Source organism: Microtus ochrogaster, unplaced genomic scaffold, assembly GCF_000317375.1.
Source record: "Microtus ochrogaster isolate Prairie Vole_2 unplaced genomic scaffold, MicOch1.0 UNK51, whole genome shotgun sequence".
Classification (NCBI taxonomy): domain Eukaryota; kingdom Metazoa; phylum Chordata; class Mammalia; order Rodentia; family Cricetidae; genus Microtus; species Microtus ochrogaster.
Genome location: NW_004949149.1, coordinates 1,135,780 through 1,162,477, shown reverse-complemented (window position 1 = coordinate 1,162,477; position 26,698 = coordinate 1,135,780). Strand labels below are relative to the sequence as shown.

The 26,698-nt window shown below is 39.4% G+C and overlaps 1 protein-coding gene across 6 annotated transcripts in view; it reads right to left on the bottom strand.

Annotated features, from left to right (window-relative positions):
• Inpp4b (inositol polyphosphate-4-phosphatase type II B) overlaps positions 1-26,698 on the bottom strand; it is a 762,195-nt gene that overhangs the window by 140,120 nt on the left and 595,377 nt on the right. For all 6 annotated transcript variants that reach the window (XM_026777265.1, XM_026777268.1, XM_013354610.2 and 3 more), the window contains 3 exons: positions 14,079-14,209; positions 13,620-13,724; positions 2,279-2,387 (listed from right to left, as the gene is read on the bottom strand). In XM_026777265.1, coding sequence (XP_026633066.1) covers positions 2,279-2,387; positions 13,620-13,724; positions 14,079-14,209 — 345 coding nt within the window. The remainder of the gene's footprint in view (positions 1-2,278; positions 2,388-13,619; positions 13,725-14,078; positions 14,210-26,698) is intronic.

The window sequence follows — 26,698 nt, the reverse complement described above, 5'->3', positions numbered from 1 at the left end:
AGAAGAAGAAGAAGAAGAAGAAGAAGAAGAAGAAGAAGAAGAAGAAGAAGAAGAAGAAGAAGAAGAAGAAGAAGAAGAAGAAGAAGAAGAAGAAATTTGTAATTCTGGAATACTTTCTTCTGTAACACCTGGGTGCTCTGGGACAATGGTCTTGTACCTCATCATTTGTATTGTTTTAATAAAATGATGATTGGTCAGTAGCCAGGCAGGAAATATAGGTGGGTCAACCAGGAAGGGAAACCTCTGCCAACAAATGGCACCAGCATGGACAACCACATCCACATAAAACCTGAGAGAGATTGGAAGGTAATTCTAGACAAAAAAGAACAGAGTTAAGCATGGATTCTTGGTAGCAGCATTTTCTCCGGTGGGCTCTGTTTGCTAGAGAAAAGCATGTCTCATTTAAGAGAGGCTTCCTGACTCGGCTTTAGCTGCAAAAGTCTTGTAGCTCTTTTTAAGAGGTCCCACAAGATAACATGTAAATGGTGTTTATGAATAGCCGAGAGCATGCTTCTTGGTGGTGGCAGGGACCTTGAAACTCCATAGACTAGTGGAAATAAACATGGCTCCCATCAGTACCTCTGGCATGAAGCTAGACTCCCAAAAACTAAAAGATGAGGTGTATTCAGCCATCAAAGCCACGGCTTTAATTCTAGCTATATCACTTAGCAAATTAAAGACTCATGTGATAAGAAAAACAGAGATTTGCAGTAAAGATAGATTCAAACAAATAAAAATAATACCAAAACCTTTAAATAGTTTACAGTATGTTTAAAAATATATGTAGGCTTGGAAGAGAAGTCCATTAAAAAAGAAAGAAAGAAAAGAAAAGAAAGAGAGAAGGTGGGCGTGGTGACACACACCTTTAATCCTAGCACTCAGGAGGCAGAGACAAGCAAGTCTCTGTGAGTTCAGGGACAGCCTGGTCTACAGAGTGAGTTCCAGAAAGCCAAAGATACACAAAAACCCTATCTCAAAAACCCAAAAACTAAAAAGAAAAAGAAGAAAATAGAGTTCAAAATAAAATCATGTAAAGATGGAAAATACACAGAGTCTGGATGCTGTATGTTATTGTGTTGTCTTTGAATTGTTTGAATGTTGAGGACGGAGCAACAGCTGCTAAAAGAAATTTGATTATAAATGCTGCTGGATTAATACAACATATATACATATATATTGAAATGCCTTAACTTCAAAATTTAAGTCAATGGATATGTTACTTTAGAGAAGAGGTTTTGCTTTTATTTCTACAGAAAATGAAAGGCTGTGGATTCATTCTGTGTTAAGAAAAATCAGGTATGATCAAGGAAGACCCCCTAAAAGTCTCCAATAGAAAGGATGGCCCAGATGATCCAACAATTTAGAAGACCTCTTTTGGAGTTTTATCTGAGTTCTACATCCAGAACAGCCTCAAAACTGCTGGCTGTGACGATCACGCCTCACAGAATATTCTACTCAGGACTTGATAATAATTCTAAATTTTCCTTAGGTTCCCATAAGATTATCAGTGCCGCCAATCAGCAGAAAGTAGACTGGAAAAGCATGCCCACATTCCCAAAAAGTGGATTATGGATATTTATCTTTGTTTAGAGTATTGGCTACAAGTTGTTATGGATAATGGTCTGGAAAAAAAAAAAGCTAAACAAAGATTAGATTCAGAGTTCTTGTTTTGGAAAAAGAAAAGGAGGGAATTGCTGTGGGACAATGAAATTGTATTATTTTAATAAAATGTTGATTCACCAGTACCCAGGTGCAGGGCAACCAGGCAGGAAGTGGAGGTGGGGCAACTAGAACAGGAAGAAGAAGAGGCTGCCCTGCAGCTGATACCCTGTCAGCTTGCATCAGAATCCCATGTTCCTAGACTCACTTCGCCTTCCAGACATACCAGATTTGAGACCCACTTCTCTGCCGAGGCTGGTCCCTAGCATTTTATCTCTATGGTTGCTCCAGGTCTTAGGTCTGGATAAATCCCTCCTCACTGTTGTTCCAGTGAGCGAGAGTGATACCAGAGCATCCCACTGAGCAGCATGGCTTCCAGGACAATGGCGAGCCAGCAGAGCTCCCAGGAACCCCATTCCTGCAGTGTAATGGCTCTAGTCTGTTCTCCAGTGATGTAGAGCAATTCAGCAAGTTTCATTACTTGCAGGGTTGACATGTTAAGAACTGTTCATTAGGATGGATTGATGTTCAGTGTACTAACCTTGTCTGCAGACTTAATCAAAGGAAAGAGAAGAGATAGCATCAATGAAATACTTGTTTTCTTTATTTCTTTACTTACTTCCTTCTCTCTGTCTCAAATCTATGGAGTAATTTCCGAAGACCACCATTCTTGAATCCCTGAAAATGGGCAGCTGGGGCTCCCACAGTGATGACATCATAGAGAGCATCTGGAACGGAAACAGGCAAGGAGATGAACACTCTGCAAACATTTGTCTCCTGCATACACTGTGCCGTAAACTATCCACTCTCAGGAAGTTTGAGAAATTTTTCTGCTTTATTTTCTAGGAATAACTATGGACTCTCATCTCAAGGGGGCAAGAAGAAAGAATCAATTTTTCTGAAAGCTACCTGTGCACCTCAACAAGTTATAACATTTCCAAGATTTATGACTGCATCTTAATTATATGCTATAGTTCAGAACAGCATGTTCTCCATCCCTATATACACTTACTAAGATAACATGTTGATTGGTCTTTTGTGTGTTTTACTTTATTGAATTTTGCATCATTTAATTTGCAATCATATTGAAATTCAACAATAATGAACAATTTCTCAACCAAAGTTTTCAAAAAGACGAACAAAAATATTAATTTATTCTGGCTCAAGGGCAGAGAGTACAACCACATTAAAAACAAAAATCTATCTGCCATTTCCTGCTTATCTATTCTAAAATTTACATAATGTTGAATACATACTTTTGCAACTTCTTACATACAATAGAGAGAATGCAAAATGTCTCAATTTATTTTCCAGACAGATACTTTGCTTTTCATAAAAACAAATCCATACATTTAAATTGAAATTCAATCTTTTGATCCTGAACTTTATGGCTTCAAAACATGCCATCATTTTATATTCAAATAAAAGATATTCTAAGGAAAGCAGAGGGTATGTTTTCTGGTTAAACTACATTTTTGTTGAGAAATCTAATTTCATAGGAGATCTTTCTCAAATTGATTTTGATATTGACATATTGGTTGTTTCTAAGATATGGTTCACTGAGAAAAACAAATCGTTTTGTTAGTCTCGGGTGAATACCATAGCTTCTTCAAAATTATTCAATCTAGATCCATGTGAATTGTTACTTTTTAAAAATAGAATGTCACCACTCTAAAAATACAGATCAGGAGAAATAAAATGCAGTTTTCCATGTGACCCAATACTTCATACAGCATAGATTTAACAACCAGTTAATGGACTGTAATAATAATTACATGATAATAACTTCTTAACTTTTGATAAGTCACTAATGAATTATAATATTTCTTAGGATAGAAGATAATTGTTTTATGAGAAATTTAATTATTTCCTACCCCAAGATTTTACCTTATGGTTAAGACAAGGAATCTCATCCTAAGGATTAGTTTTCAGAGTATGAGAAATACCATGGACAAAGGCAACAAATGGTCAGACTCAGCTGTGTAGTAGCTGGTTAACCACAATGACCAGCATGGCAAGAGATTACCAAAGATGGAACAGGAGCAATTACATATGGGCTGTAACCAGCAGCTGTCTAATTATAGGTCTAATTATTGCTCAATATAGGTAATTCATGCCTCACATTGAAAACATAGCCAACTACTTGTAGTAATAGGGACCATAGAGGAGAACCTAGTACTGCCACGTTCCCAAACCAGAGTAATCTCTAATTGCATTCTTAACACATATCCTTATACCCACAGATAAGAGAAGCTCTTACCCCTCTCTTTTCCTTAGATGGGGACCATTATAGAAAGTCACAACTGGCCAAAATACAAATAGCCATTGTGTTTTGATTAGAAAATAAATCTTAAGTATCAAGTCCTGTGAGTTAGGTATGCTGTGTTCTACTGGAATGTCACCATCCCTGTCAGTAGACAGAACTAGAGAACACCTACACTTATGAACTGCTGCACACCAACATCTGTGTTCCTTACTCACCTGTTTTTCTACACTAGACACACAACAGAAATGTGAGTCATGCTGATATCTTTCACTTCAACTCAGAACTATAAAATTTTCCTTTCCTCTATATTTTATAATCTCTTTCCCTGCCATTAAGAATCTTGATTCCAATTATCAACATATAGACATATGTGATCAACACTCCTATGCACATGAATTAGCTTTGTTGATGGCACACACCTTTGTAAGAAACAAATTTATCCAAAAAGTTGCAGCATGTGCATTTTTAAAAAGTGTCTGTAAAGTTTGCTAAAAACAGTTCTCAGTCCTCTTTGTGCCATTCCCTCAGTGAAATTACCAGCTTGAGTATCTCATGTGTCATTTATTATCACATTTACAAGAAAATAAAAATAAATTAAAAACAAAAGGTAGAGTGTATGAAATTCTAGGGAAGATTTACATTTTGGTAAAAAGCAAGTTATGTTTTCTTGTGAAGGTGAAATGCCAGGAACTGAAAAAAAAAAAAAACAAGAGAAAAGAGCACACTAATTGACTATACAATACCAAAAGCTCACCTTGAAAACACACACACATGTGCACGTGCGTGTGTACATATATCATTAACATTATATGGACTAAGAAGACTGTATTTATTCTATATCTTTAGGAAAAATATACATGTGTGTTTCTGTGTGTATAAAATGTGTGTGTGTGTGTATGTGTGTGTGTAACCACAAATAAAAAGAGGTCCTGAATTTGAATAAGAGCAAGGAGCAATACATTGGAAGGGTTGGATATAAACAGAGACTGCTCGTTCATTTCACAGCTGACCATACCTGAATAATCACACAGAAACTATATTAATTAAAACCTGTTTGTAAAATGACTCTAGTGTATTCCTAGCTAGCTTATACCTTAAATTAACCCATTTCTATCCATCTTTGTACTGTCATGAGGCTGTGGCCTTCCGGTAAGGTTCCTAAGGTTCCAGAGTGTCCTTCTCCTTAGGCAGGTACATGTCATCTCTTTGGCTCCACCTACTCTCTCTCATATATATATATATACTCAGATTTCCAGACTGGCTTTGCTCTACTAAGTCATTGGTCAAAACAGCTTTATTCATCAACCAATAAAAACAACACAGATACAAAAGGACCTCACACATTAGTTGGATGCAGGGGAAAAGGAAGAGGGGGAAAATGATGTCAAGATACTTCTAAACTTCATACAGAAAACCAAAAAAGCCAGGATAGCTAAAACAATCCTAAACAACAAAAGACCTGCTGGAGTTATCACTATCCCTGGTTTCAAGTTGTACTACAGAGAAATAGTAATACAAATTAAAAAAAATGCATGGTATTGGCATAAAATAGGTGGGTATTGAAACTGAATTGAAATTGTAGGCTTAAGTACACACATCTAGGGATACCTGATTTTTGATAAAGAAGCCAGAAATACACACTGGAAAAATGAAAATATCTTCAACAAATGATGCTGGTCAAACTAGATGTCTGTGTGTAGAATTAGAATACATCCATACTTATCACCCTGAACAAAACTCAAGTCCATGTGGATCAAAGACCTCAACATAAATTCAAACATACTGAACCTAATAGGAGAGAATGTGGGGAATAGCCCTTAATGCATTGGCACCGGAGGAGACTTTCTGAACAGAACACCAAAAGTGCAGGTACTAAGATCACCAATTAATAAATTGTACCTCAAATTGTACCTCATGACACTGAAAAGCTTCTGTAAGGTAAAGGACATAGCAGCAGCCTATTGAATAGGAAAACTTTTACCAACGTTGCATCCCATAGAGATTTAATATACAACATAAATAAAGAACTCAAGAAAGTATGTATTTAAAATACAAATAATCCAATTTTAAAAATGGGAGGGCAAACTTGTACAGGCAGTATGAAAATCAATTTGGTGGTTCCCCAGAAAGTTGGGAATTGATCTGCATCAAGACCCAGCTATATCCAGTCTTGGGCATATACCCAAGGACATCCTACCACAAGGACACTCGCTCAACTATGTTCGTTGTGACTTTATTCATAAGAGTCAGAAACTGGAAATAACCTAGATGTTCCTCAGCTGAAGAATGGATTAAAGAAAAGGTCAAAGCATAAACAATATAACATGATTAAGAAACTCTAAATCATCACTAGATATATTTTAAAGAGAGAAGAGACCCTAAAATACACCCCCATTTGACCTTCATAGAAATACTTGAGATCATCCTGTTGCGGAACCAGTACTTTATACAAATCCTAAAGAAAAGTCTCTTTCATTTTCCTGTGTCTCTATTTATCTGTGATATTTATAGAAATCCTAAAATGGAGTCCCTTTCATTTTCCGTGTCTCTAGTCAGCAGTGATATTCCATTAATGCATCCTCTTGTATGGGACACCGAACGTCTGTGTCAGGGTGTGACAGTCCCACTCTGGCAGGCATTCCTGTGTTTATGGGTATATTGGTTCTGACTCTCAGCCAGACTCAACTTTTAGAAAGCTTGAAACATGAATCTATTCTATGTTCACGAGCTTTGATGGCAAAGCTTTTTTTCCTATTTCACAGTTTTAAAAGGTTTATTTGACTTTTTAAATTTTAGCATTGAGAGCCAAAAAGAAACACAGAAGAAGCCAACTAGAAAATACCTATTGAATCTTCTTCCCCAAATGAATGTGGATTTTAGTATGAGCACACTATTTTGTTTTGCAGCTATAGATATGGACATGTAAACTGTCTCGTGATCTGAAATAACAGTGCATTGTTTATAGTATACACTCAATTTCTTAAAAAACAAGTGTTTTCTATGGAATCCACAAAATTATTATTTAACGAAACTTAGTATTTTGCAATACCCATTTGAGAACCAACAATTATTGATAAATGTTTGAACAACTAGGTTTCTCTCTCAGGATCCCAGGGCCTTGAATTTCACTCACAATTGCTACAGAATAGCAGATTGATCAATGTAGGTAGTTAATTTCCTGGTCTCAGAATAATGAAGAAAGATGTCCAATTAAGGAGTCACATTTATTCTTATCTATACTCCTTTAAAACAAGAATTAACGGCAATTGATTGTTTTTCTTTAGGCAAGAGGAGATAGAAGAGTTAGAATAGAATTACTCATATAACAAAATCCAAACTGAAAGGTAGCAATTTCATAACCAGGAAGAGTGCTATTATTTTAAATTATTCTTATTTTTTCACTCTTTGTGTATTTTCATAATTTGAACAGTTTTTAGTCACACATGACAGAACTCTTCAGATTTTGGTGTCAAAAGACAATCATTAAAAACAAGGTGGAGTGTTTCATAGAAAAGTAAAAAAAAAAAGTACTTAAAGGCCCTTTCCTTTGTCTTTCTTTTAAAATGTGCCTTCCTTTATTGACATTATATGCTGTCTGAAAAATACCTTTGGTCTCGTGAAAATCTCAACACGTTCTGTGCCACAGGGAAGCAATGCTTAAGTGGGTGAGCTTCATCAAGCCACAGAGAGCAGATTTATTTGAGAATTCATAATTGAGATGTCTTGTAGCTTTTAAATGGCATTTAATAATAGAAATAAGATGGTTCTGTTTTTACAGGAGATCTTATTAAAATCTCCTCAACTATAAAAATGTCTTAATAGAAAACTCTATGCATGATGATCTCATATCAAGGAACAATTTAAACATAATCCCTGATTTCAAAAAGGCACACAAATCCATTTGACATCAATCGGTTGGTGAGCTTGTGTTTCTAAATAGCTCAAACAATTTGGGATCATGACTGAGCTAATCTGAGAAAGATTATCCATACTGAGAAGATGCTGCATCTACACTCTCGAGATAAAGCACTGAGGAAACTCTAATAGGCCCTTTCGCTTGGTCCTTCCTCGTGGAACTAACTCTCAGTTACACTGAAAAATCTAATTGGTGTTGCACCTGATTCTAAGTTCACTCTCATGATATTAATATTCTTGTTTTATTATATTCTTCGATACACATTATTTAAGGTATTTTTAATAGCAACCACTTGAAATAGCTAGCAAGGAAAACCAATGATTGTGCATGTACACACAATAGTATGCTTGCAAGGTTTTGATTTTAGTCTGTTCAAACACAAAGCTAGTCCCTTCCCTGTGGACTCAATCAACAACTAAAAGGCTATGAGAGACTCCCATTTTGGGGTGGCATATCTTTGATTTTTGTAGGGATAAGTCCCACCCCTCAGGGGGCGTGTTCGCCTCGGGCTAATGTTTACCTATAAATATGGCAAGCGTGCTTGCCAGATTCACTTCTGCTTTCCTGGTCTCCGCGGGAACGGTGATTCTGTAAGTCTATTTCTCCATTAAAGCTATATATATATTTTTACAATCTGTCTGCCATTACATTTTGGCACCTTAGCATGCTCGCCAGATTTATAGGTAAACATTAGCCCGAGGCAAACACGCCCCCTAAGGGGTGGGACTTATCCCTACAGATTTTCCTTTTCACGATGTGGGCTTAAATGAGAATGCCCCCCATATGTTCATATATTTGAAGGTTTGATTCCCAGTTGGTGGAATATTTAGGAAAGATGGGATGGAGCTCTATAACTGGGAGGTGGGCTTTAAGGCTGAAAAGTCCACATCATGCCCAGTCTGGCTTTCTCTCTCTACAGGCTTCCAGCTGCCACTCCAGCTCCATTCCTTTGCGCCTGCCTCCATGCTTCCTGCAATAATGATCATAGACCAGCCTCCTAAAACTAAGCAAGCTCCCAGTTAAATGCTTCTTTCTATAAGTTGCCTTATTCATCGTATTTCATCACAGCAGTAGAACAGTAACTAAGACACATTAAATTAAACTCATGGGCAGGGCTGCCTCAGGAACTCAAAACTGAACCCATGAGATAAGTCTCATTGCCTCAGTTGGGGCAAGTGTTCACTCTGTGTCTGCCTCTCTGTCTGTCCCTCTCTGTCTGTCCCTCTCGCCTTTCCTCCCTGTGTCTGGAGCACACACTATGGCTTCATGGCCCTTTAACAAATTCTACCCATTAAAGCACTAGAGTAAAACTGTAAAATTCTGCTCATATATCTAAGATTTATAGAGCTCTGATACCCAAAATTAGTAACGCATGAATAATACAGTTACATAAAAGAATTCAATAATATACATTTCAAATAGACCTGCCAAAATGTTGCTGCTCAATTACAGGATTAAGTACCCAAAACTAACACTAAAGTTTTAATTCTTTAAAGAAAAACGATTGCTTTAATTTGAATTCATTATATTTTATACCGCAAATAGAGTACTTTATTATATCTAACATGTAAAAGACTTACAACAGACTATTATAATAGTATAAGAATATGTATTTTACAATGTTTATAACTGATGGACTGTGAAAGTAAAATACACTGAAGTATTCTGGTGTCTGTACTTAGAGGTCTCATTCTGGGGATTTTATTTCTGTTCCTGTTGTTATTTCATCAGGTTCAGCATCTCTGTTGTGGATATTTGTACACTTAAGTCATTAATAAAGATGAAACATTAGCAGTCCGAAGGAACCTGCAGTTACCTGCAGACGACCTCATTTGTCAGTAAGAGACATCGCAACGTTAGTGCTGCTCAGTCACCTGCTCTAAGAGCCCGACATTAGCCTTGCATTTGAGGATTCTGCCCGCTGCCAAACCGCTCTTCAAAACAGAGTCTTTGCAACCAACTCAAGCTGATGACGAATAACCAGGATGTGCTCTGGCCTAATATGACCAGTGTTCCGACAGAGAGACTGAACAGAAAGCTAGCAAGTGAGAGTGAGGAGAGAGGAAGACACAGAGAATCTTAGAAGGAAAAAATTAAGGCAACACGTAGAGCTGCAGGATTAGCAAGATGTATATTCATATTCATATCAATCTAAAAAAAAAGGCAAGATCAGCAACCACCTAATAATGAAGGAAGGCTTCCCCTCAAGCTCAGAGGGTTACATGGCCTGGCTGACATTTGGATTTCTGGTTGTCTACGTACCATTGTTTGTTGGTTTCCATTATGGTAGTTATTAATGGCCAATATCCATGCCAAATCACATTAGATAGACCAGTTTTTGATTTTCTAAATTCCTGCCTTTTAGTCACTAGTTGTTTTCCTTTCAGTTCAGAGGATGAGATGCTAAAAATAGTGTGTTCATTCAATGTAGGAAAACGGGCCAGTCAAAGACACCCACCCCGGCCCTGAAACCAGAGCCAGTCATAGAAACCCACCCTGGCCCTGAAACCAGAGCCAGTCAAAGACACCCACCCCGGCCCTGAAACCAGAGCTAGTCAAAGAAACCCACCCCGACACTGAAACCAGAGCCAGTCAAAGACACCCACCCTGGCCCTGAAACCAGAGCCAGTCAAAGAAACCCACCCTGGTCCTGAAACCAGAGCCAGTGAAGGAAACACACCGCGGATCCAAAACCCCAGACAATGAAAGAAACACTTTAACCCTGAACCCAGAACCAAAGAAGTGCACCTTGACTCTGAAAACAGAAAAGAAACATACTTTGGCCCTGGAACCAGACTCCGTGAAAGAAATATGTCTTAGTCTAGAAAATAGAGCCAAAGGTTTAAAAAGGCGAGTGAAGAAAGCCAGTTTGGCCCTGAAACCAGAGTCATCTCTGCCCTTGACCAACTAAACCAACCAATCCCTGAGCAGGAAAACCAACCAATCCCTGAGCAGAAAATCTTCTCCCTGGGAAAATTCCATCCACTAAGAATCCCTTATAATAAGCCCCTCTGCCATTGCAGTTGCTGGCTGTCCTTCACCATCCTGGCAGAGGCAGCCACTCTCCTGGACTCCTCCTTCCCATATTAATCTCTTCCTTAAAAGAGTTTTGGGTGAAGATCTTCTTTCACAGGAGTGGAGTAGAAGAAAGAACCTTTGCTGAGATGTTCTTTTAGGGGGGTTGAGCAAAAAAGAAACAGTTATATTTTTCTGGGAAAATCCCTAAGGAGTACGTTAGAAAAAGTAACAACCTTTCTCGGAGCTGCAGGAGGCTGCTACATTTCTGCTCCGGCTTCCCCTTTAGCAGAGTGAAGCAGAAAAAGAAACCTGCAACTGTACTATGACATTCCCTAGAACAGACTAGACAGGGCTCAGCTGAACGGGCTCTCTCTAGGAGAGCAGGAGACCTGCTACATCCTGCTAGGAGACCATCCCCGACCACACCTCAGTTTCAGGTGTAGCCTGGCTTCCCATCAAATCAGGATACCATTCCCTCCAGAGCTGTGCTATTGCAGCAACTCCAGATAGAGCCTGACTTCTAGACCAGCCAGGCCACCTTTCCCTCCAGAGCTGAAACACACCCTACTCCACAGTAGTTTATCTTTCAGGTATTTTAGAACATTCCATAGAATACAAAATTTTCAAAAGAGATAAGGAGTTGATAATATAACCTGCTTAATCAAATTGTATATTTAATCATTACAAATATTATAATGGCTTCCTCAATCTGACTCACATCTGTATCCATTTGGCTCCATATGGTATATGTGGGTCAAGACACTGTCATTTTCCCATGGCTAGAGTCAAAATTCCTCTCCTTCCAATCGTATTGTGCCTGTCATTAAGTACTTATACATATAAACAGTTCAAAATGCTTCTCTAGTTCACCTCTTCCCTAATCCTGGCCACTTCCTACTTCCAGACATATCCCTTTGATGGGAGACTTAATTTTCTCTAGGTTTTTTTTAATTAAAAATTTCCATGTCCTCCCATCCTCCCATTTCCCTCCCCCTCCCTGTCCCTCTCCAGTTTTCTAGTTTTTAATGGTTTTGATGACATACATAGATACATTGACTTCATACTATCAAAGGACAACAACATATTAACTGCTATTCCTATACTGCTCCATATGTCTTAGACATCCCATCTCACTCAATCATGTACAGTATTAGGAGCAATGATGACCTAAAGAATTAAATGAAGGCCCTAGGTCATATGTAAAGTGTAGTGCAGCTCTAAGTCACATGCAATCTGTTGTTGCAAGACATGGTCCTTACTGCATCATACACACCTTGTCACAAGAGCTATTAGGAAAATACATGGTGACTGTTCTTAAATAGAATGTCTTACACCTTAGCGTTTGGTGGTTTTAAAATTTCCATATCATTCATGTTGAAATTACTGACAGCTAGCAATCAAGGAAGAATTCTTGAATGTCTTGATCCTTCCACCATATCCCCAACACATAATCAGATGAAGGGTGTGGGCACACAAGTATAGTCCCAGAGTCAGGAGGTAGGTGCCTAAGGATCATAAACCTCATGTATGTGGTAAGTTTGAGGCCAGCCCACTCTGTATGCAAACTTGTCTCAAGTAAGATAAAATAAAGCATAAAATAAAACTGAAAAATAAGTTAAAGGGACTTATGATGTGAGATGTCTCTCTGTATGTTGTGAGTATGTTTTAACCATTGGTTAATAAAGAAACTGATTTGTCCAATAGCCAGGAAGAATAGAGCCAGGTGGAAAATCAAAACAGAGATACGGGGATAAAAAGGGTTGAGTAGGGAAGATGCCAGCAGCCACCAGGGAATCAAGATACGAGGTAACAAGCCACAAGGGGTAAAGCACAGAATAATAAAAATTGTTTATTTAAGTTGTAAGAGGTAGTTAATAATAAGACTGAGCCAATAGACCAAACAGTAATTAATAGTAAGCCTCAGACTGGTTATTCAGAGACTGGCAGGCAGGAGAGAAACCTCCAGTTACAGACTTACGAAGAACATTTAAAATATTTTACTTTCAAATGAGAAGGGGGAACTGGAAAATATCTCATTGTTTAAAAGCACTTGCCACCAATCCTGACAGCCTGAGTTTGATCCTTGGTAGAAGGAGAGACATGATTCCTGCAAACTATTTTCTGATCTCCGCTTAGGTGCTCTAATGGTGCCTGCACACATATACACATCACACTCACACACAAATACATTAAATGAGTGTAATAACAATAAGAAAGCAGTAAGGATTTTACAGAACAATAAAAAGAATGTGGTGTATCAGTCACTTGAGATCCAGCTCCGCTGTGATCTGAGAACCCACACCTTTCTCATAGACAAGAGATCAAACAAAATATTCTACCACTTTCCATTGACTAATTCACTTGTTCCCGCAAGAAAGAATATTGCTGTTAACAGTCACCAAAGCACATAAGCAGGGTATAGCTTCACTCTGCAGTTTAGGCCTCTATCAAAGATAACAACAGAAAAGTTTGTTTCCTGTTTTTTTTTTTTTTTAACAATTAACTCAGTCAGAAAATTATTACCCCTCAGCCATGATGAATGCTATTTCAGGAGATGAGGCTGGGTTTTCATCTCTAATTCAAGTCAGAATATATATACAAGCTTTCCATGAAACATGGAAACAGTGTTGCAGGCCAACTTCAGCTTTGGTTATTTCATCTTCCTGCTACCCTAACTCAACTATGATCTCTGCCACCATCACCTGCTAAACAAGCACACACTGTGACAGAACTTGACACTCCCGGAGGAATATCAGATACCTTTGAGGTGAGGGCTGTGCACTTGCATCCGCTGCAAGTGTAGATTTATTGGAACAAATTCTAACGTTTTCTCTCCTTTGCTGCTGCTGGATTTGAAAGAGGACCCTAGAAGAAGGAAGATTAGAAATGATTAGCAAATGAAGAAACAGATCCATAAACACATATGATATATGTGTGTGTTCAAAGACACATTTGGCAAAAGTGAATGATCTTATGAGAACTTCAGAAAGGAAAATATTAATCCCTTTACTTTCTTCACAAACATCAATTTTAAAATTCCTTCCTTCATTGCTATATTACTACAATAATGCCGTAATGTGGAGCAACACAGCTCATTCTCCCTTGCGTTAGCTGACGAGGCAAGAGAGCGGCGAAGAGTTGAATCTTCGCTTATCTCCACAGCAGCCATTCCAGCTGCTGTTTCCATGGCACATTCAGAAAGCCGTCGCTGCTCCATACCTGTTTCCTTGCTAAGCTCTGTCAGAATGTCTTGGTACATTGTCACCATTTGATCACAGTGAGTAAGGACATTTTTCCGTAGGTTGTCCCAGTGTGGAGACAGGTCACCAAGCTCTTTTAACTCCTGGTTTCTGTTAATAGTACAAAACAATAGAACATATATTTTTGTCTTTTATCTCAACAGTCAGAATTATTCATTAGGACTATCAAATAAATAAAATTTTCAATGTCCTTCTTAGGAAACTCTGACTTTATCAGCTTGAAATAAAAAAAATAATAAATAAAATAAAAGTATAAGAAGTTTAGACTATAAGAATCCAAAAAAGTGAACTTTTTGATGAAATCTCACATATAGAAGATTTGGGTACAGCTCCCTTGTCATTAATTTCTCTCAAGGACAATCTCAATACTCTGCATGCATGTATGTTATCTTGGCTTTGTCCAAAGGAATACCTAATCCTGCCATTTAGGCTTAAGTTATTAACTTTTATCCAAATTCTAGCCTTTAGCCAAGTTAATTTAAATAATCAGATTGCCTTTTAAAAGTGATAGTGATAAATGGTTGGATACACTGTGCAGTTGGATGGTTCCTCATTTCCATGACCTTTTGTTGGCCACATTTTCATGACGCTAATTTAACCAGAGATAATGAACTGTCTTTGCTATTTTGGACATGAAACATACTAAATACCAAGGTAATAAATTCAGAAGATGTAGAATCTTTATTATAGGAATGTTAAGTGCAAGAATAATTGATGGTGTATATAAATGTGCCTTGTTTGCTAGTCTTCGTTGTTGCTTTTGCTTTGTTTCAATGAAACTGTGATGAAGTCTGCTCCATCTTTCATGCGGTCTTTAGTCATGGCCAACATTAGTCTCATTCTCAGCTTTCCCAAAGATTATCTTTCATGACAGAATATTCATTGGAGAAGTAATTAATCAGTAGAAAATGATAGTAGAAAGATTATGATAAAATGGGAGGCAGACATAGAAGGTTTAAGCAGGAAGAATCACATTCTCTGACCTCAAATCATAGGATGTTTAAACTGAGTACAAAAGAATGACAAAACATGCTTGTGATTCCAGAAAGTTCCAGAATTCCAAGCCTAGAAGAAGAAGGACAAGAAGGTTGGGTCTGAGATAGAGAGCTGTGTGGTACATAAACCTAATTGGTTCTAGTCTTCGCTTTATAGTTCTATATGAGTATTAGTGCTTAGTATTTCTATGTACTATGAATAGATATGTGTTTGTTATTTATGATGCTTCTGTATCTTCATCAGGAATACTAACTAAAGGTTTGAATGATGAAGAAAAGGAGGACACATGACAGTATTGCTGAACTTCATGTGTGGTGAGTCCAAGTGGTTATGCATGCCCTTGCCTATGAGGTGTTTTCCCGAAACATGGTCCAAAAAGTTTAGCTTCCTATGGGGTGGAGAGTGATCTGAGATAAACTGCCAGGATTTCATAGCAGATGGGATGAAATATTGCATGTATGTAACATGTCACAGTCTTGCAGAGAAATGCACAGACGGGCTGGTTGCTCTAACAAAGACACGGAGAGGCACACATACAGACCCATCAGCACAGGGTTAGCTCACACTGAGAAAAGCTCACACAGAGGCTGAAACCAGAGCACCGAAACAGCAAAGGCAGCACAGAGCTTCTGTACAGTTAAACAGATAATTGAAATAAGATAATTATATAACACAGTAGAGTAGATCAAAAAGTTTAATGGACAACAAAAATGAGGGAACCTCACAATCAGGAAATCGGGACTGTTTATTTTCAGCAATGTTTTGCTATTGTCATTTATTGCTAAGTGAGCCAAACTTCGAAGTTCAAACACCTCTTTCTATCAAATTGTCTATCTATTGGCTAAGAGACATTCTACAGCACATTCATTTTTCTACATTTATATCTTTCCTGTTCTACAAGAAGTTCAAGAGCATTTGTTGGCCTAGGAAAAAGATATTTAAACTGAAGCATTGCTTGATCAGATTGGCATATGGTCATGTCTGTGAAGAAAGCTTTGACTTAGGATTGATATGGGAGAGCCTGTCACACTGAAGGTAGCACCATCTCTAAGCAAGAGGGCCTAGGCTGTATAAGACAACATGCTGAGTATGCTCCAGGAAATGAACCACTAAACAGCCTTCCTCTATGGTTTCTGCTGCAGTCCCTGGCTCAGCTCCTGCTCTGACTTCCCTCAAAGCTGAATTGTGAGCTGGAAGTATAAGCCAAATAAACCCTTTGCTGTCCAGATTGATTTTTATCAGAGTGTTTATATCACAGCGAAAGAAAGCAAACTAGAACACAGTCTAGTCCAACACTTTGTGATATATAAAGACGATGCAGTCTTAATGTTATGTGTATCATAAAAATAATTCATAAAACAGTTATATATACATATAAATAAAAGCGTATGCTTTGGTTTTGTATGTGTGCATGCAATATTACAATATTCCCTGGCTCTCCAATAGCACAATACTTCTTCCCAGAGAACCCACTCCCCTGCCAAGAACGATCTCCTATCCCTGCCGTCCCTGGACTTCCCTCACTAGCGTCTTCATCTTACATAAACTTGTAGCCTGTCTCCAACTCCACCTTGTCCCCTGGCAGAAAAAAGGAAACAGAGGAGGTTGAGAAGAACAGTTTGGATATTGAAATATTAGTAATCACAAGTCCCTCACATATGCAAACATCTGCAGAGAAACAGATGATAGCCGGGCGGTGGTGGCGCACGCCTGTAATCCCAGCACTCGGGAGGCAGAGGCAGGCGGATCTCTGTGAGTTCGAGACCAGCCTGGTCTACCAAGGGAGTTCCAGGACAGGCTCCAAAGCTACAGAGAAACCCTGTCTCGAAAAACCAAAAAAAAAAAAAAAAAAAAAAAGAAACAGATGATACCTCAGGCTTGCAATACAGATAGTTCATGCTCTGTAGTTCAGGACATCCCATGCACAAAGTGTGGCATTCTTCAAACTCAATGAATAATTGAGATGGATTCACAGCAATAACTTTAGGGACTACCTACTATCTCTGTGTGGTTTTGTAACATCCTATCTAAATATTTCAAAAGCACCAGCTTTCCCTGTCAGGAGACATGCAGGTTCCTTCAAGTTATTAAGGTCCCCTGAACCTTCCACAGCATGGACTAATAACAATCCTGCCCCATGTGGAAATACAGCCACTGAATAATACAGGGAAAAGAGATTTAAAAACAAAACAAAGCTGTGCAGAGTGAAGACAAATAACTGAACACAGAATGAGTCTCACAAAATCTGCAAGCAAAACAACCAAATCTGTTTTCCATGTTTTATCTGCAATGCAGAAAACTTGCATGAGGGCTCAGTTGGTAAATGGCACTGACATCATGCTCCCTGTTCCTTGGGGTGACTGTGAATGTAGCAATGGAGGGCAACACTAAGCCAAGGCCAAGCGTGGGGACAGATACCAGCCCTCCACCTTCACCTACCCACCTCCTCCCATGAAGCTGGTTTGTATTTGATTTCAATGTCTAACTATGTTGCAGGAGGCAGAATATGTCTGTTGCAGCAAAAAATGAAACAGGATTTAAGGATAACTGGTATGGGACAATTGTCTATATTCTGTCAATTATGTTTTAAATAAACACTGATTGGCCCGTAACCAGGCAGGAAATATAGGCGGGAAAACCAGACAGGAAGTAGAGGTGGGTCAATGAGAATAGGGAAATTCTGGGAAGAGGGAAGCTCCCTCTGCATTCCTGTCCAGAGACACAGAAGAAGCAAGATGTGACTACACCACTGGAAAAGGTACTGAGCCATGTGGCTAACACATATTATTATAATGGGCTAATGTAAGTTATAAGAGTTAATAAGAAGCCTGAGCTAATGGGCCAATCAGTTTATAGTTAATGTAGACCTCTGTGTGATTTCTTTGGGACTTAATGATTACAGGAACCGGGCAAGACAGAAACCTCAGACAACAGATAACTAAACAAAATTTTAAGACTGGTGTTGGGGAGGGGGGGATAGGTTGTAGGAGAAGGGGATTCCAACATGGCTCACATGTACTGTGAGTGACAGCTACTTAGAAATTGTCAGTTACCATAATACTATATGTCAATTCCTTATTGTAAAACAAGCAAATACACATACATATGACTATATATGTGTGTATAATAGGATATGTATATGAATAACTTGAGTATGTATATGTATATATGTACAAAAAATAGTATGTGAGTCTCTATAGGAATATATCCTATATATTTTCTCCAAGGAACACTGATACCTAAACAATACTTCCATAAAATATATTACATTTCTCTCTGCATGAAGCCAAGGGTGGCAAGAGCAATTGTAATGGGAATGAGAGAATCCAGAGAGAAATATCGGAAATATAAGCTGTTCAGCTCCTTCCATGGTCTTTTACACCTCATCACTGACTTCTCAAATATTCTCCCAAGTCTGCACAGTAAAAATCATCATGGAGATGTCCGACTTGGCAATGGGCTTCTGGAAGCACAGGAAAATGTCTTTCCTTCTCAAACAAAGGCACATGCACGAACACATTGATATTAGAAGGGTATATCCATAATTATAATTTTTAAATGGGCTCGAAAATTTTAAAAAATCCCTGATATGGTTATAAGCAATTATTGCAACAAGTATCTGAAACTAGCAGCTAATTCTGTATAAGAATGTGGTCAGACCAAATCGCATGACAAAAATTTATATTCCAAAGACTCCGACTGAGTAACAGGACAGCAAAACTGTATTTTAAATTGTTATTGTTGAAGTAAATAGAAATATCTTCCCAGAATGAGCTCCATAAAACTATTTTGTGGAGTAAAAATAGCTATACAATTTAAATGGAAGACTTTGGTAGTTAGAATATCATAAAGCCACACGTGGGTGGGCACGAGAAGAAAGTTTAACAGTCAAGCTGTTTCCATTCATTAAGCAAAATTAGACCTTAAATCAAACCCAGAAGAAGTCACAAAAATTATCTGTAAGGGAAAACATTAAATAGCAAATGATCAGGGAAGAGCAGAGCCGTAAATGATTGGTGGGCAGCTTCAGCTTCATAAAGGGTTGGTGGCAGCATAAAGCCAGTAGAGTTTAAGTAGCTGTCAGGTTTCAAGGTGTGTTCAGCCCACAACAGAAAATGTGCTTCCGCTGATATGGGGATGACAATTCCGTTCATAAATGGCAGGTTTCTTTTTTTAATATGCGTTTTATAAATGACTGTGTATTTAATGCTGTAATTGATGAGCCACTATTACACAGAAAATGCTGGAACCTTCTGAGTGGTCATTCACTCTGATTTTCATTTGACATTAAAATAAGTGGTTTCTCCACACATAACAAGGTTTCAATTTATAGGTAAAGACTGAGAACTCGAACACAGTTATTTCAGGATTAAGTTGGAATCACAGAATCTGTTTGTATGTGATAAACTGTAGGATTCTATAATTTAATCTTAGGCAACTGCATTAGAAAACACGAGGAGCAATCAGCATACCTTGTTCCAGGCTAAGAGTCTATTTGTTACTCTTGATAAAAGTGAATTGGTGTTTGCATCTAAGCAATGTCTTACTCTTGTTACTGCTAGAGGTCACAAAACGTGAACAGCAATTACTTAATATCTTAAGCTCCATGCTGCAATGGGCACTGCATGGAGTGATGGTTTCTCTCAACCCCTCTGTCCCATGCCAACTTGTTTGCAGGAGTCATGAAAAGCACAGACTAAACACAGACAACACCAGAGAAAGAAGGTGTGAGGGAGGGAGGGACTGGGGCTTTGTTTGACTTCTCACTCTGCCTCTTCTTACTTCCTGAACACATAAGCGTTTCTGAATATCATCTGATCAGATTCTATAGCTGCATGGGAACTGCAGGTGTTACTCAGGGAGGTTTGGAAGGTCTGTGCAACCCAAGCAGTTTTGCAGATGCTTACATTGCATTTGGCTGGATGGTTTGTGCCTTAAGACCTTCCTGGTGGTGTTCCTTTGCTGTTCTGTTCGGCAATCAGAATTAATTTGGCTTAAAATATATCTAACCATGTGATTCTCACCACAAGACCCAGAATTCCCTGCTCCATGGTATACTAAACAAATTGAGGATTTACCTGCACCTGGCACACTTTAATGTTCAGCAGCCACACAGCTGACATACTAAACAATATGTGAGCACTGCACAACCTTTTCCACCCTTGAGAGGTTTCCTGGGCAATAACTGCTCTAGACAAGGAGGAAGAACTCAGGAGGTGATGTGACATCCTCAGTGCCCCACAGAGGAGGAAGGCAGAGCTGGGATGTCAGTGCCCCACAGAGGATGAAGGCAGAGGTGGGATGCATGAACAGGGCTCATGAGTGCACATTCTACTCACTTTCTCTTATTTCCAAGTGAGAACTATTTTTTTCTCTAAGAAAATATCTATGCAGGGACTCATTTCAATATGGTCTAACTCTAAAACAAGCTGCTTCAAATATTCTCCAAAGTACATTTGATACATAGTTTTGACTGTATCAACTGCTGCAAAGTCCAACATTCCAGAAAAATATGTTTCCGGTACATATTTAACCAGCTATTTTATGTCTGGTACTGCTCTAAGCACCTGAGACATTTCTTCTTTCATTGCTTGTAACGTGTTGATGAAGGTACAATTATCATCACAGTCATTATCATTTTACAAATGAGGAAACTGAGACCCAGAGAAGTCAAATAAGCCATCCATGGTCACTGCCTGGTGGAAAGCCAAACTGGCATTGCTCCCAGCCAGTTTGGCGTTAGACCAGATAAAGGCTAGCCAGAGCCGCATGAGAAAATATCATACTCTGGTTTATTGATGGGAATGCAATTGTAGAGACTTCTGAAGCCTGTGAATCCAAGAAAACATAGCAGCAGTTTGGGTCCCCTGATGCCTGCCCCGTACCTTACAGAACATTATCTCTACTGAGCCATTTCATTGCCTATACTTTGTAGGGACATACTCTTGCTTCCTTTTTATGTCCAGATTTCCTTTGTTTACATAGCCATTGGCCAGGTTAGATGAGGGTTATTAATAAGGTGAGGGCTTCATTGTCCCCTAACTGTAATGATTGTTCTGTCTCTTTAAGAGACAAGCCACGCCCACTCCCTCCCCCATCTGCCAAGGCAGGCAGGTCTCCCTTCCTGCTTGCAGCCTAAGTCTCTCTCTTTTCCATCTCCCTCTTGGACAGGCAGCTTAGGTCTCTCCTCTCTCTCTGACTCTCTGTTCTTTTCCCCTTTTCCCTTCCTTTCCACAACTACTAAATAAACATCCAACCTCACTCTGTATGCCATGCCTCCATCTGTCTCTCCCTATCCTCTGGAGATACTGCCAGGGACCAACCACCTTCACAGACCTGCGGCAGGGTCTCATGCGCAGTCCCTGCCTAGGACTGGCTGCTCTTGGGATCCCCTGCCCACTGCCTGCTGCCGCTGGGGATCCCGCAGCAAGCTACTCGGGGTTTTTTTGTTTTGTTTTGTTTTGTTTTGTTTTGTTTTGTTTTTTTTTTTTGGTTTTTCGAGACAGGGTTTCTCTGTGGCTTTGGAGCCTGTCCTAGACCTAGCTCTGTAGACCAGGCTGGTCTCGAACTCACAGAGCATCATTTTTTTAATAATCCATTACACTACCTCCAAAGGTCCTTTCTCCAGTACAGGGTGGTTGTAGGAGTGTGGCAGCACTCAAACAGTTGCTTTAGCTATTCTTCTATTCTGCCACGACTTGGATATTAAATTCAGCATCAAAGCCTGTGTGTTGAAAGTCTGGTCATCAGCTGTGGAGGAGACATTGAGAGACAGCTGGGATGTTTAGGAATTAGCAGGAGAAAGTTAGATCGCTGGCGTCAGGTTTTGGAAAGGAGTGCTGGGACTCTGTCTCGTTTTTCCTTTACCCCTTCATTTTCCTGGCTACTGTGAGGGCCCACAGATGTGACCCTGTTTCACCTTGACTAAAGGTCAGGGAGTACGAGCTTATTTTTCCTCTTTCAAAGTTGTTTACTATAGGTGTGTCTACTGTAGAAGCCAGCCATGATAAGCTAAATATGAACCAACGGAAGTTCTTTACTTCTGACCATTATCACCTGCCAGAGTAGGAATCAGCCATCAATAAATTTAACAGATGCCTGAGTTGCAGCAGTTTACCCTGAAGCAACACCTGGTTGCAGGAAGAACCACAAACTGAGATTATCCAACCACCACCCAAGAACAGACCATCCAAAGGAAATGCCTAACATTCCAACAGCTGTAGATAGGACCACTTGCCAGCACACTCACCAGGACACCCCTAGACAAATGTCAGCCAATCAGGGGTCCTAAACCTCAGAAACCCCTCACTTCCACCTTTACTACTATAAAAACCCAATTCTAACTGAGCTCGGGGCTCTCTGTTTATTCCAATAAGTTGGACATGCGGAGAGACCAAGTTTGCAAGCTTGCATAAAATAAAGGCTCTTTGCTTTTATATGCGGGACTCGGTGGTCTCCTTGTTGGCTTTTGGGAGACTTCGCGAATACAAACAAGAGATCCTGACCTAGGGTGTGATTAATTAGTATTTTCAATACAGAGATGGATCCCGTTCCACCTTTCTATTCCTGCTCCTTCAAAGGAGACTGGCAGGAAGTCCAGTGAGTAGCTGCCTGCAGGATACTTGCTCTATTCCCTATATTGCAGCAAGGAAGTCTGTTGCCTCCCCTTCCCCTTTTAGAGTGAATTACCTAAGCCTGTGAAAAACAAATGTGGGCGGGTTCAGTATTCACTGAATGTCCCTCCCAATGCTGCTGTGGGTTTCTCTCTTTTGTTTCTCTTCTATCTTTGTTCATTTTGCTTAATAATTCTAATCCTCACGCTCCTACCCTGGAAAGTGCGAACTTCACTGAGGCTGGATCCCAACAGGCCACCAATAGGGAAATAGGTGTCTTCTGCCTCCCTCCCTCTCTTCTCTCTCCTTGAGTTTACCAATCTGGAAAAAACATAAATAGAGTAGCACAAAAGTAAAAAGAATGTCCTTGTCCTGAAGTCCAGCAGACAGAAGGAAAAAAGTGCTGTGCTACTCTTCCTCTTATTTTTAAAGGGCAGGGCACACCAACTGGTTTTCCAATAACGAATGGCCATCCCTCAAAACATATATACAAGTTACATTATACAGAGCAGGTTTGGGTTAAGATTAAACGTGTTATGCATATACCTATATACATGCAACAACAAAATACATGCATATACACATATACATGCATATACACATATACATGCATATACACATATACATGCATATACATATATACGTGCATATACATATATACATGCATATACATATATACACGCAACAACAATTAATACAATGGGGGCCATGAATTTGAAAGAAGACAGAGATGGGTATGTGGGAGGGTTTGGAAGAAGAGAGGGAAAGAGAGAAATGTGGTGATTACCTTATAAATTAAAAAATCAAAAATACAGATTCAACTGCTAATTATCTTGAATCAGTCCTATCAAACAAAATTCTGTACTAACTGTGTTGTATAATTTGGCAGCTACTAGCCTCGAGTAGATATGGCGAAACTGGAATACAACCCAGGGGACTAACATGAAATTTTAATTTGATTTAATTGTAATAAATTTAGAGAAGGTTTAAATAGCCACGAGTTGCACGTATTGGACAGTGCAGTTTTAGTGTTGGAGTAGGTAAATGTTGAAGGAACCAGGAGAGGAGCTGGAGGCTTAAGAGGCCCTTGAACCCCTCACCTGCATTTCGATGCACTTTCAAGCAGCCTGTCACGGGACTCACAAATGCATCAGAAGACAGTGTGGGGCTGTCACACTGGCCTCTACAATGTTCATTTTTCTCAGAGAAAAGATAATATTAACTAACTAGATATAGACTCACAATAGTTTGACATGAAAATCCAGAAGTATCATTAGCAAACTTGAGGTGTCCTTCCTTTTATATTGTAGAATTCCTGAGACCCTAATACTTGATGTCATGATGCTAGAGATATACCTAGCTGTGCCTTTCTGTCTTAAAACAATCAGAAGCTGAGAATAAGAAATGTGTTAGCTACTGTTTATCTGGACCACAAAGAGCAGCCTCTTGGGGCTCACTCACTAGTTCTAGAGCAATGAATTGTGCTTCTAAACCCATGGGCAGAAATGCTTGGGTCATCCTTGACAAAGCTCCTTAAAGTCTGAAGTTTACGGCAGCATGTTTGATCTCTAGTCTGCCTTACAATTTTCCAAATACTGGACTCTATTAACAATTTTGAGTTTTCTCAGGAAAGAGATAATATTATAACTAATACAATATGATAGAGCTAGCACTGAGGTCCAGAAGCATCAACAGAAAATTTGAAGTATTATTTTTTTTTTGTATTTCAGAATACCTGAGACCCCCAATGACTATGAGGTCTGATTGCTATTCCTAAATCAGTATCTCAGAATCAACCCCCCCCCCAATACAGTGGAGAGAAAGTGGGTCCAATTTTTTTTTTATCCCTGGGAATTTATGACACAGTGTGTTTATGCTGCCAGAGGTGTGTGGTGCTATTAATCCTAAAGGCATACACAGACACATACAATATGCTTATTTTTGTGCCTGTAAAATTATCGCCTTTCCACTGTAATAAGAAAGAACAATAATAACTTTGATCATGTGGCTGCATGTCCATTATTTATTATATTAAGGCAAAGAATCTCAACATATTAAAGACATGTGTTTATATACCAGGTATACGTCATTCATTGAACATTCTGCACATGTATGCACATTACTTGATGGAGGAAGGTCATTGGTTAATTAAATAAAGAAGCTGCTTGTCCTGATAGGTTAAAACATAGGTGGGAGGAAGAGGAAGTGGAATGCTGGGAGAAAGAGGAAGTGAGGTCAGATTCGACAGCTCTCCTCTCGGGGGCAGACGCCTCAGAGAGACACGATGCTCCACTCTTGCGGGCAGAGGCGAGAGCTCTGCTCTCTGAGGCACACGCGATGAAGCTCTGACCCAGGATGGACGTAGGCTAGAATCTTCCCGGTAAGCGCACCTTGGGGTGCTACACACAGATGATTAGAAATGGGCTAAATTAATACGTGAGAATTAGCCTAGAAGAGAATGGGTCAAGCAGTGTTTAAAAGAATACAGTGTCCGTGTAATTATTTTGGGGCATAAGCTAGCCAAGCGGCTGGGGTGCTGGGGACTCAGCCCCGCCGCTCTTATTACTACAATTACTTAGGGTTTTTTTGCACTTGGAAGAAAATGAAAATTTAGAATTGTCATCACACAGCTGTTCACCATCAGTGTGTGAATGTGGAATCAGAGGACAACCTGCAGGATTTAGCTCTACCTTTCTATCACAGGGATCAAACTCAGGTCACCCGGTAGAGCAGCCAGTGCCTTTTACTGATGAACCATCTCACCAGCTCAACATATATAACTTAATGTTCATGACACACTCTCTCCTAATAATTTTATATAAAGAATCTTGGCACGATAGGGCTATAGCTATAGCTTGATATAGAATGCTGGCCTAGCATGGGGAAGTTCAGGGTTTAATTCACAGTGCTCAGAAAAGCAAGTCAAATCAAAAAGGATAAATCACACCAGGACAGAATCCTGGCACAACAGAACAAAGTTATCCTTTTTAGGCGTATTTCACCCCATTCTTTCCTGTGAGGATATGTTAATATCAAAACAGTAAAATAAAGGCCACATTTCGTTGTCAACTTGATGACACAAAAAACTACACAGGATCTCTCATTAAACAATGAGCTTAACAACACACAGTATCTGCCCTCTATGCCAGAAGTTGCCAGGTCAAAGGCACTCACGTGATGAACCACACACCACTGTGCAGCAGGATCACATAAAGAAATGTGAGCAGAAGAAGGGGAATTTATTAGGCATGAGCCCGCACTAGCATCAGGATGCGGTGCCGATAATTCATTCTTCTGGATCCTCAGGGTTGGGTTCTCAACGAGAGCAAGCAAGGAAACAAAGATAAATATGTAAACTGAAGGGCTTGGAAATGAATTCATCATCTATGAAACTCATCAGTTTGGGGATGGTTTGATAAATATGTTGTCTAGGAAGAGTGGCTCACCCCTCAAACTGATCAGTCTGGGGATGATTTGATAAGTATGCTGTCTAAGAAGAGGGGCTCACTCCTGATTGCTGTTCACTCTAAACCATGTTTCTTTGAAGTCAGTAAAGACTTTCTATTTTTTTCTTTTTTGCCTTTTCCAAGTATGTACACTTTAAAAGACACTAGGAAAGGCTGTGCTTCAGTTGTGTGTAACAAACCAGATTTATGACAAGGACAGAGACTTAGGTAAATAAAAGATCAAGCTTATATTCACAAAGATCAAGCTTATGCTACAACAGACAGCACGGGAAAGAGACTTTCTCCCTGGTAATAAATGCCTTTGGCGGTGGCGGCAGCAAGGGAGGGAGGTATGTAAGTTCATCTTAAAAAGTCATAAGACTACTGAGAACTCAAGAACAATGGCAATGGGTTTTTGATCCTACTACACGTGCTGGCTTTGGGGGGGCCTGGGCAATTTGGATGCTCAACTTACTGAACCTGGATGGAGGTGGGCAGTCCTTGGACTTCCCACAGGTCAGGGA